This window comes from Colius striatus, chromosome Z (genome assembly GCF_028858725.1).
Source record: "Colius striatus isolate bColStr4 chromosome Z, bColStr4.1.hap1, whole genome shotgun sequence".
NCBI classification, from domain to species: Eukaryota; Metazoa; Chordata; class Aves; order Coliiformes; family Coliidae; genus Colius; species Colius striatus.
In genome coordinates this window covers 6,725,889-6,738,295 of record NC_084790.1, presented here as the reverse complement: position 1 = coordinate 6,738,295, position 12,407 = coordinate 6,725,889, and the positions used below count along the sequence as shown (strand labels likewise).

The 12,407-nt window shown below is 46.4% G+C and overlaps 1 protein-coding gene across 7 annotated transcripts in view; it reads right to left on the bottom strand.

The window, feature by feature from the left end:
* PAX5 (paired box 5) overlaps window positions 1–12,407 on the bottom strand; it is a 132,096-nt gene that overhangs the window by 70,326 nt on the left and 49,363 nt on the right. For all 7 annotated transcript variants that reach the window (XM_062017998.1, XM_062017999.1, XM_062018001.1 and 4 more), the window contains one exon: window positions 11,502–11,677. In XM_062017998.1, the coding sequence (XP_061873982.1) occupies window positions 11,502–11,677 (176 nt within the window). The remainder of the gene's footprint in view (window positions 1–11,501; window positions 11,678–12,407) is intronic.

Here is a 12,407-nt window from a genome sequence, read left to right as displayed (position 1 = left end):
GGGCAGGGCAATGAGCTCCTCAGCTTCATAAAAACCACCTAAGGATGTCAGAAATAGACTGCATATAGGTACAGAAAACAGAGGCAGGTTGACCAATGAGTGTGGCACCTCAAAGGGTAGCTATAGGGTAGCTATAGAGTGCTGGTTCCAGGTGAAGACAGTGTCTGATAACACCCACAGTTTGCTGCAGCAGGAGGCTCTGCATCTCCTCACTACTGTGAAAGGATTCAGGAAGGGACCTTCCGCACAGAAAAATCATCAAAGATTACAGGTTTTGGTGAAACATTTCAGTTTCTATCAAAACATTCTCTGTTGGAAAGACAGGTTCCACCAGACATGCTGCTGCTGTAATAATCATCACTTTGCTGCTAAAATGTCAGCTGCGCTGGAGGCTCACAGGTGCTGCTGACACAGGAAAACATCACAAGGGAACAGCGTCAGACACCCACTCCTGGTATGGTCTCTGCTTCTAGCCCATCCCAACAGCTGCTCCAGTTCTTACATCAGAAGTGCTTTGGGGGTTGTATTTTCCAATTTTTCCTCTACAGTCAAGAGAATCAGAGAGCAACTGTGTACCTGAACAAAACTACAGACCTGTGGCCTGTACCTTCCCTGAAAACTCCCACTGGTGTGAAGCCTCACAACCTGGCAATGCTTGAAGAACACTCATCAGGCACAAAATCTGACAACAATTTCTTGTATGCTTTAATTTTATCTGTTATTTAATCAAGTGGTTTAATTATTTAGAGAAGTCCTAATAGCTGGCCAAACACTCTTAGCTAAACAGAGCTTCTGATGAGTGCAGTTTCTCTGCCTGGCTCCACATCATTTTGGAAAGACACCTATGGCCTCCAGCACCTCATCCTCCTCCAGCCCTCTAGGTATGTCTCCGAACATGATTTATCTGAATTAGCTCAGACCTCAGGTCAGCTCTGCACCTGAAGGGCACTTCTGCAGCACAGGCAATGAGCAGAGGAAACCCTTGCGCCTCCAAGGTGGCCCTTATTGAATCCTATGTTCAAGAAGTAAGGCTGAAAACATTCCCCTACTTGTTAAGCTGCTCTCTTAGCCTGTTTCCATCCTTTCAGATTTCTCTTTTGTTTTGTTTCAGCAACTTCTGCTGCCAATAGTTTTTTAAGCAGTCTCACTGCATGTGGGCAGTAAGAAAGTTTGGAACTAGTCCTTTTTTATGGCAGTGGCCCAGCTCCACAATTGCTTTTGTCATCATGCAAACACTTCTGCAGGTCATTTCAATCACTCTTTTCCTAAACAAATAGCAATTTGAAACTTCTGAGAACCCAGCATCTGAGTAAATTGAGCAAGTTGCTTAGGTTCCTGGGTGCTTCACTCCAGTCGCCTCTCCTTCTCACTCTGCTGCTCTTCCAACCCAAACACCCTTTCCACTACATGTGTAGAGAGTACACTTTGAGAAAGTAATCTTTGTGATTCAAGTGATGGTCAGATTCAGAGAAAGCCTACAGAACAAGTGTAAGTCAACAGTAGTTTCAAAACCAAAGGGTGGAAGTTGTATTTGAAGATATTTAAAGCCTGTGGGATCTAGACATTTAATGGGGTCTAAGAAGAATAATCTTGTTCTATTCTTCAAACCCTTCCCCTCAAATATCATGTGAGCAGGCCAGGCACTAAATAAAACAATGAGGAAGTGTGTTTACTTACAAATTAGTCTCTCCCTCTCTTGCAGGGCTAACACAGCCATAAGGAAGTCATCACTTTTGCTATGACATAACCTTGTCCAACTAGTGTCATTACAGGACATTGTCTTTTTCCAAAGACAAAATCAGCCTCAGGACTGTTACAGATCTATTTTCCTCTGCAAGTGGAGCACCACATACATACACGCTGTAAAGTACATAGATGATCCCCCCTATTATTTTTCAAAAGGACAAAGGCTACATAAGCAATTATAATTCTACTCATCTTACTCATATATTACACTTTGATGTGATACTGAAAATCTGATGGCTGGCCAGTAAATCACTGCTCTTCCTCTTCTCCTAGGCTGAGTCCACAGTTTGACTGGCTACTGTCTGTGACTTTTCCTCAAATGGCGGACTTTCCATTAGCTGTCTGCTGGTGACATGAAACCTTGGAAGTAAAACTCCACTGAAGACAAAGATGAGGGGGTTTATCTAAAACTTGCCAATGTGATAGACCTGGTTTATAGCCCTCTAAACTGAAAAAACCCAAAACAGCTATTTATCACAAAACACATGATGAATAGATAGATAAAATTACTCAAAGCCAGCTCACAATTTGCATGGAAATGTGGACAGTTCTGGCAACAATTTTCCATCCCTGCACCACACTTACCGAAGCTACTGCAGGTCTCCTGGAGACTCCTTGCAAAGATGATGCTGACACAGAGAGACGTTAGCATGATACACGGCTCCTGTCATGCTACCTCCCCAGAAAATTCCCCAGCACCACGGGCCCACCGTCACACACAATACCAGGTGTCAGACCACACAATCTGCTGAGACTGTCACCACCCAACACAACATGTCATAACAAGGCAGCACACGCAAGGAATTTTGTGGAGTCTTCAGAAGATTGTGCGCAAAATCTCGCTTGTAAGGGAGGGCAGAGTGTCAAAGATGTAAATGGGAGGGGTTGGCCCAAGGAGCTGTGCTTTCTGCTGCTGTTCTAAAACAAAAAGGCTCCTACTTATAAAAGTTGATTTTCATCAGGAAGAAAAACCACGGCACGTTTCATTTCTCCTTCTTTACCCTAAAACAGAGCAGAGCTGAAGGAGAAGGTGGCACACACACACACCACCCAACCCAGCAGCACGATAGAAGGATGGAGGGCTCAGAGAGTAGACTGTCTGAAGGAGGCTTCAGCCTCTCTGCAGTACCATAAATGAGTCTGCATATGGTTGCTCTCTCCCAGTCTACACTGCAAATGAAACCATTACCTGTCTTCTCCATCCCAACAGCAAGACCTTTGCTTCTCACTAGCTAGCCAGTGCACAAAGCTGTTGGTCTCTTACTGCCTGTTGGGGCCTCCCAACACCACTGTAACATGAATAAGAGGCAATCACAGTGACAAGGAACATGAATAGAAATCCCACATGAAGTCTTAGGCGCTGAAGGCCAAGGACAGTTTGGAGGTCTGAACTCCCTGGAGCATCTGGGGGTCCTGGCAGCTGGATGAACTCTACCCAACACCTTTGCAGAATAACCTGTTATTCCAGAAGTTGATGGCTTCCTGTGAACTGGAGGCATCAGTTGGCAGCAGTATCACAAGGCTCAAAGGGCTTTGTGCTTGGAGCCACCTCATTCAGGGAGACAGGCACAAGTACAACCATTGTCTCCAGAGAGCTGCTGCTCCTCTCCAGTGAAATTCCCAGTGTTATAGCTGAGTACTCGTGCCCTCCCGTCTATTGAAAGGTACTGCACAGCAAGAAAAAAACATTAGCAGCCCCAGATCCCCTTTTGAGTAGCCCCTGATGCCTCAAAGGAGACTCTGTCTATCTCTGCCTGCGTTAACAGCCAGCCAGCAGAGACGGGCAGTGCCAGATATCTCCTCGGCACACACACGTGCTCCCCAGGGTGCAGGAACCCAGCTCCCACGCGACCAGCACACCCAACCCAGCTTATCCCCCCTGCACCCAGGGAATCAACAGAAAACCACGGCCAAAGGCCAGAAACGCATCCCATCAAGTGCAGAAGGAGAGAGCGCTGGCATCCCCTTCAGTCCCCGTAGGCTCCATCTCCTACACCCGCAGGCAGGGGCACCCCTCTCCCACGGGAGCACAGTGAAAGTCAATGGGCAGGCAGTGGGTGGCTGAGCCATGGCTGCCCGGGACCACAGTGCTGCCCAGGACCACGCTGCTGGCCAGCAGAGAACGTGTCCCTTCAGAGTGGTGGGGGAAGGAGCAAGCTCTGCACAGCGGAACCCCCGCGGTCCCCACCTGGGCATGGGTCCGGGTGGCCCCACTCCCAGCTGCCGTCCCTCGCCACCCTGCCCGCTCAGACCCCATGCCCTTTCCATTCGGAAGGGGTATTGATCTGCTGGCAGCAATGGGCTGGATAATTAGCCAGGAATTAGGGTTTCTATTACAGCCAGGAGGCTGCCCCAGCTGATTTATCACCTGAATAATTTACTGTGATTGAAAGGAAATTAAAATGAACTCCATTTGACAACTGTGCGCTTTTATGGGCTTTAGTGAAGACTCAAAAGCCAAATTAATAGCCTGGTGTTGTTTAATAGTCTGCTGAGAGTAAATATGGGAAGGTTTTTCCTCTCCTGATGTGCTCTCTGAGGCTGGATTTTAGAGCTGTTTTTTCTCCCCTCCCACCAATAAAGCTGCAGACTGGATCGGGGGAGGTTTCAGCTGGAACAGGCGCAGATGGAAAAACCACAGAACCGCCCCTGCTTTCTGCTCCCCTCCACGCTGCTGAGGCTTGCCCTCGCCTGCTTATTTCTGCAGGCAGAAGGGCTCACAGTGCCAGGAAAATGGGAGCAAGCCAGCAGCATCCTCCAGCTGCCCCTGGCCAGCACCAGCACCAGCACCGGGTCTGCCCATCCAGCTGCTGACACTGCCCAACCTCCACTGTATACGATGACGAGCTGTCAGCTGGCTAGGGGAGGCACATGGCAGCATGAGGGTAATACAAACACTCTCAAAGTCATAGAATCATGGGATCAGTTTGGCTGGAAAAATCCTTCAAGATTATCAAGGCCAGCCACTAACCTCACACTGCCAAGCCCACCACTAAACCGTGTCTCTCAGCACCTCAGCTACACAACTTTTAAATATCTCCAGGGATGGTGACTCCACCACCTCCCAGGGCAGCCTGTGCCAGTGTCTGACAACCCTCTCAGTTAAAAAGTTCTTTCTAATCTCCAATCAAAACCTTCCCTGGCACAAGTTGAGACCATTTCCTCTTGTGCCAGGGTAGGTTTTGATTGGAGATTAGAAAGAACTCAGTGTCCCTCTTGGAGTGAGGGGCTCAACACTGAACAAAGCACTCAAGATGCATCCTCACTGGTGCCCAGTACAGAGGGATGGTCACTGCCCTGGTCCTGCTGGTCACACTACTGCTAATACCAGCCAGGATGCCACTGGCCTTCGTGGCCTCCTGGGCACACTGCTGGCTCCTGTTCAGCCACTGTTAACTATCCCCCACAAGTCCTTTCCAGCCTCTCTGCCCCAAGCCTGCAGCTCTGCCTGGAGCTGATGTGCCCCAAGTGCAAGACTCAGCACTTGGCCTTGTTAAAATTCACACAATTGGCTTTGCCCCATCGCTCCAGCCTTTCCAAGTTCCTCTGAAGAGACTTCCTGTGCCCCATGATCCCTGATCTCCACATCCACCCCTGCCATCCCAGCAGAGCTGCAGCTGAGCTCCAGCTGCCTGCCCAGCTCCTGCCTGTGCACACGGAGCTGCCTGCAGAGGTGGCAGATAGATGCTGAACTCCGCTTTTCCTTTGTCTTTTTTGTTTTCTCAGTTTTAGCGTTTGTGTCCATTTGTTGAACCATGTGTTGTTGTCTTGTTTTCCATTTTAATTTCCTCTTCACTCACCCAACGTATCGCTCAAGCTATGGGTAAGAGCTTGCATTTGCATGTTCAAATCACTTCTGCAGGTGGCAGATCGGTAAAAGATTTGACTCTGGACATTCAAATACAGCCATGAATTAGCACAGCAGTTTTCATTGTTAGTGGGCAACACAAAGTATTGAGAAGATACAACAAATATTAACTCTGCATTTCTCAGTGCAAGTCTCAGAGTGTATTAAGAAGATCCTCAGCAGCCCCTGCTCAAAGGTAGCGTCCCTTAGCAAAAAACACATTATTCACACAAAATGAGTCACATTTCCTGGCTTTAACTTTCTCTGACTCTGCTTTCTATCTGATGTTTTTCTGATCTTTCTCTGTTAGTCCTGAAGATGAAACCTCCAACCTTGTAAGAAGCGTACATCTCCATGCTCTCAGGAGCCACATTCCTGTGGACACACCACCCAACACGGCTCCATATACAGTGAAAAATGAACTTTCATATTTCCAAGATGGAAAATACTTGGTCAGATAAAAGTTGAAGATTGTTGAAAGGACCTATGCCCTTCTTTTGATCAATTCAGAGAACTTCCTCATCATCACTCCCATTGAAACAGAGAGCAACCAGGTTTTAACTTTGGGTAATTTTTCCAAATTTCTTCAATTTACTAGTAATGTTTTAGTGTTCATTAATTGTCCAGATTTCATCTGCCTGTGCTTATCTCCAGAACCAGACTCATGTGCACTGCATGTCATGACTGCATATATTAGTATATGTTTGCCTAGTTTCTACCTAAGCCCAGAATATCTACATTTTAAACAGAAAGGAACAGAAGAATAGATATTAAGTTTATCTCCAGCTAAAAGCAATGGGAAATCATCAGCAAGGGCCTGGGAATTATCTGTTATTAGCTACACGCCGTTCTCTTCTAAGTCAGTGACCTATATAGTGTTGAATCTGGTCACATCATTTTATGCCTCATTATGGCCCTGATCTAAAGTCTATTGAAGTCAATAGAAATATTCCTCTTGGCTTCAATGAGTATTCGATTGGACCCATGTGCGATGCTGAAAACACAAGAGACCCCATTCCTGTCATGGACAGAAATCCAGCACAGATAATTATCTTCTTTATTCTGAGGAAATCAACGCACTTGCTCTCCTGTGGAGCTGATCCTGCTGTACGTCCTTCACACCACAGTTTTCTCCTGTCATGACACTAATTCCCCAAGCTTGCCCCTGCCTGCATTGAAGGGGCTCTCCTGTGTCCATCCATCCTCCTGTGTGCTTGCAGCTGTTTCCTGGGTCTTCATCTCCAGGCACATCTCCCATTGATGCTCCAGCTGGTGAATGCATTTGAGTTAACTGCTCATAGGTCTGATGCTGTGTGTTTGACCAGCCCAGGATGACTTCCCCAGGGAGCTGGAGAGAGCTCCTCCATCCTGCTGGCTGGAACTGCAGGAAGCCACAGGAGGACCATTGGCCTCACAGATATGCAGAAGGGTTTGCTGAGTAAAGCCATGACCTCAAGTTCCTCCAGTTGGATATTCTTAATGGACTAGGCACTGGAAAATTATGGCACTTGATGTAGCAGCTCTGTGCATGGGAAGGGCACAAGGATGAATGCCAGTTCTCGACAGAATCTGAATTGTTGGTGCAGTGATCACAAGCAGTGGGATTTTGACTATGGCAGGGACCAGTTGGCTGTACACTGGTCTGTCACAGATGTAGCTCAGCTCCACGACAGGCAGGCAAAAGCTGCTCCTTGTGTCAGCACAGCTTTGCTCCAAGAGAAGCCTGGATACAAGTAACACAAACAGCCTTGCCCAGGCACAGAGGGATTGCATAGCAGAGCTGCATGAGGGGAGCAGCGGGACCATGCACATACACACCAAGAGGCAGGTAGAGGAGAACAGGAGCTGCTGCTGGTCCAGGAGGCAGATGCTGTGAAGGCTTTCCCTTTCAGAGCCCTGAGCATTACATGACACTCAAGGCTTTGTCCCAGATGATGAAAGAACTGCACAGAGCAGAGCAGTAGTGCCATGTTGGTGTGGCAAACACACTGCTACGTGCATTTCCTAATCTGTCTCCAGAAATACATGAAATCAATTTTCTGTGAACATTTTCAGCCAGTGAAATCATGGGCTGTTTGCAAAAAAAAAAGAGCACAAAAGGGCACAAACGTGAAGGAAAGGAATTAATTTTATACAAGCATTCATGTTTTTAAAGGGTTTTTGTTGGGGGGAAGCAAGACAGAGTACTTCTAGAGTAGTGACTCAATGCCTTGGTTATTCCTTGTCCTGATTTCAGCAGGCATAGAGTCAATTTTCTTCCTATTAGCTGCTGCAGAGCTGTGTTTTACATTATGTTGAAAAGCAGACTGGATAACGCAGGGATGTTTTGGTCATTGCTGAGCAGTGTTTGCGCAGCACCAAGGCTTTTTCTGCTTTTTGCCCTGCCCAGCCACTAAGTATCTGGAGAAGTATGAGGAGCTGGAAGGGAGCGTGGCCAGGACAGTTGACCCCAACTAGCCACAGGGCTATTCCAAACCACAGGACATTATATTCATTATATAAAGTGTGAGGAGTTGGCAAGGAGGTGAGGATCACTGCTCAGGCGTCAGTCAGCGGATGGGGTTAAACCATGACATTGCCCCATAAGATACATACACAAGAGGACTTGTGTCTGGTCCATGGACTCCACCTGTCATCTAACGTTCCTCATGGTCTACGTGTGCAGGTTCCACATGCCTACGCTGCAGAGTACACACACATGCACAGCTGCATCGCCAGGCATTGGGTTGAAGAGTGAGGCATAGAATGAGAGATGCCCTCCTTGTGGCCCCTGATGCACACAGTCTGAAACAGTCTTTACTTATACAAATCCATGGTTGGATCCCTGCCTCACCCAGTACATGCAATGGGAATTGTTTATCGACAAAGGACTGTCTGATACTATTTTATTTTCCCATAGTTGTCCAGTGCTTGCCTTGTCTCTCAGCATTATATGAGCCCTTCCCCAAAGACAAGTATTCATTCCCTATGGGTCTTTCTATAGAAGGCACAGCTTACAGTAGATGTGAAAACTCAGATAATGCTCATCAAGAGCACAATACATTTTGAGGTGAGAAACAACTTACGAGTCTCCATTTTATACAGGTGAACAGAGGGAAACATTAAAGATGGAAAAGTAAAGGCAACAGATTGGAAGCACTCAAAGTAAAGGATTTGGCTGTGGTGAGCAAGCACCATCAACAACACATCTACACACGTGAGGGGCAACGTGCACTTGCCAAGAGGCAAGGCCAAATTTTGCGCAGAAAATGCAGTAGGAGGTCTTTCAGCAGCAAGAGTCAGCCTTCAACTGGAGACCCAGCACACTGTGGAAATGCTTTGCTGTGCAGGAGGGACCTGTCCCTCTACACCACACCATCACCAGGGGACTATTCCCGGCATACAAGCAGGGAGGAAGACTTAGAGAGGAACCAGGGAGAAAAAGGAACTTCCTAGACTAGAGAACAGAAATTCTTCCAGTAAAATACCTGGAGCCCATCCTCAGGTGGATGGTGCAGGGACATCAACAAGTTTTCCTGCCTAAGTAAAATGAGTGATATTCAGCAGCCTGCTATTGAACCAAGTTTCTAATAAAATAGATAAGCAGTTGTTCAGCAGCTTCTGCTAGACATCTCTCCACATCCTATCTCTATGGGGAGGAACACAACAGAAACAGCTCAGGACTCCATACGGTGACTGTTGACTTAGCTCCTCATGCAGGGATTCTGGGCTCAGTGGCACTCTGGGCAGCCAGGTGCTGGAAGGTAGGTCCTGGTTTACTACAACAATCTATTGCAGGGACAAGTCTATTTTTCCCAGTCATATCAATAACGTTCTCAGTATTTTCTCTCTCATTGATTTCTTTGGCCTTACTAATTGTTCCAGACAGCTCCTCCACTTTGGTTAAGCATCGTGACAGCTTTGCTTGCCTCGCCAAAGAGGTAAAGCATGACTGCTTCAGCAAGCAGTGGAGTTCATGCTGCATCCTTGTGAACCAAAGCTAATTATACAGATCACGTGCACTCATGCTGAAAGTTACACTTCACACACCATCATAAAGCAGAAGCCAGACCCAAAGAGCCCTTAACCACAGCCCAGCCTTCCAAAAGCAAATGCCAATACTGCAACCTATACAAAAGCAAGCAACAACAAACTCCATTTGCAATGAAACTTAAAAACACTGAGTCAAGGTGATTCTGCTAAGCATCTTTTGTACATTGTAACATCACAGTTCTCAACATCTGTTTTACTTCACAGAGCATGCAGAGAGTACCCTCTTAACCCTGTTAATAGAGGCATATCTCCAATCTTAACTCTCTGGCAGCACAGCCACTTCAGTCACAGCTGCTTATATAGACCCTCCAACAGCCAAATATGCCATATTTGATGATTAGGATAATATTTCATCAACATCCTCATTAAATTCTCCCATTCCTCCTACTTAAGCAGCAAAAGTTTATCTCTGGATAAATGTTTCCTGCTGGACTGCCTCTCCTGAGCTACAGTGACAGGATTCAGAGACTTCAGAACACAAAACCAAAGAAACGATCCTCTTCCACCACTGCTCTCTTTGTAACTTCTTCTCCTTTTTTTTTTTTTCCCCGTATAAAAGTTTAAAAGGGGACTGATCTAATACCCACAACTTCTTAGCATCCGGGAGTGCAAAGGCTGGATGTGGGTACGGGCACTGTCCTCGCCAGCGTCACACGTGTTCGGATGGGATAACCACCATCTAGTGGCACCTGAAGGCCATTTCACCTTCCACAGACTGCTCGTTCCACTTTCCTAATGAGTGTAAAAAGCATCAAATCGACCTCAGCATCTTCCCCATCTCTTTCCAGCTTGAGCTCAGACGTGAGAAGTTTCCCAGCAAACACAAACCTGGGAAAACACAAAACTAGCAGAAGCTGGTGGAAAGCAAATGGCTCTATGAATAAAGTAACAAATGACAGATGGGAGCTTAAAAGCATGAGGAATTTCTACTCTACCAAACAACTTCCAACATGAGTAAGTTATTTTCCAAAAAATGGATACCAATACATACTCCTTAACTGAAGCCACAATGGTAGCAGACTGCCAGGAGGTAACTTCCAGCAGCCTTCAAATGTATGGATTCTTCTAAGGGAAATCTGTGTTTGTCTGCAGTTTGAGAGTCCATTCACCTTGCTAAAAAGCAGGTCTAATATTAAGAACACTGGAGATTAATGGGCAAATACATCATTAAGTAACAAGCTAGACCAATATCAGTGCTGACAGCAATATATTCATTTCTACCTTCCTCTCGGCAGCTAAATTAAGGGCTGTCGCCCAAGAAGAACACAGAGACATAGCTCATCAGTTTTTGCAGTGCTTCTGTATTGTGCCTGCAAAAAATGGAACTTTCCCAAAAAATTAGTGCCAAGTCCTTCTCAAACACACTGATAATCTGTAGGTGCAACTAATTTACCTTCACATACTAATTGGGTGTTTCTCTCAGCAAATGGCCAATTACATGCCTAATAAGCCACTTCTGGATACAAAAATCTAATTTGTGTGCACGATCATGCTACTATGAACCAAAATTAGGCACTGGGTTTTGCAAGTCTTCTCCTTGTTACCAGTACAGTCTGCTTTTATTCTAACAAAAGCATCAGAAGCTGTACTGTTCTTTAAGGACTCATTTGATGTAACCGGTCCAGATCAGGTATCATTTCATACCCAAACACTTGCTAACGTTTACACAAGTGGTTTCCTTATTTTTTTTTATACTCAGTCTTTTACAGCAAACATGCACCTGGCTGAGACAAGCTGAGTTGAGAAGAACCTGCCACAACACCCATTTCTCTGTATTTTTCTACTGAGACTCCAAGAAGCGTTTGGTGATGTCCACCAAACAGATCTCGGCCAGCAGAACACATGTCAGGAAAACATTGAACGTTTGTGATAGTACCTGCTCTGGTTTGATGGGCTCAGTTGTTGTGAAAATGTCTGAGTAATGTTGCCTCTCGAAGACCCGATCCAACACTTCTAGCTGCTGCTGGGTGAAAAGGTCTCCTCGCATCTGTTTCCGAAGAAAATCTCTGCCCGGGAGAGAATGGCCATTTGGTACTGGAGATTCTTGAATACCTTTCAAAGAGGAGAGAGAAGACAGGGAATAAGTAGCTATCTCAATGATGAGACCTACAGAGGAATGTCTCATTTCCTCTCTTGCACTGACGTGAGTACCAGTATGCTGACATCGTGAAGAGTCTTTGAGAGGAGCTTACAAGCAAGATACATATTGCCACAAGATGCACTGACCAGTTTTCCATTAGATTCAACCCTCAATGCAATTTACTGTCAGTGATTTCACACATAATTTAAAGGCAGGACAAATGAGAATGGTCACATCTTTGACGGCATCAATTTTACTGAACCAAGAGCAGTCTGGATGCAAGCGGATAGGAGAGGATAAGCACACCATTGATGCTACAGCCACAGTCACCCTGGGTCAGCTCCAGCCCATCCCCACTGCCCAATGACTGTCTATACGCTTCACTCCCTTCCTGTGCTACCTGCAGTCTGATTCAGCTCCACCCTATGCTGAGCTCTGAGCTGTGGTGTCCCCACATCACAAAACAAGGACCCTCCATCCAGCCCACCACCTCCCACCAGCAGCAGCAGCTGCCCAGCCAACCTCCAAACACAGACACTACCCGCACCATTCTGAGACAGGATGGCCCTGGGGCTCAGAGTTAGCACTGCAACACTGTCAGTGAGGCCTGATCTGCTGCCAATGCAATTCCATCCTGTATGTCTTAAGCTTACTGGCATGATGAAAGCTGGGGCTCTGAGGCATAGTTTTCTCTCCCACTTG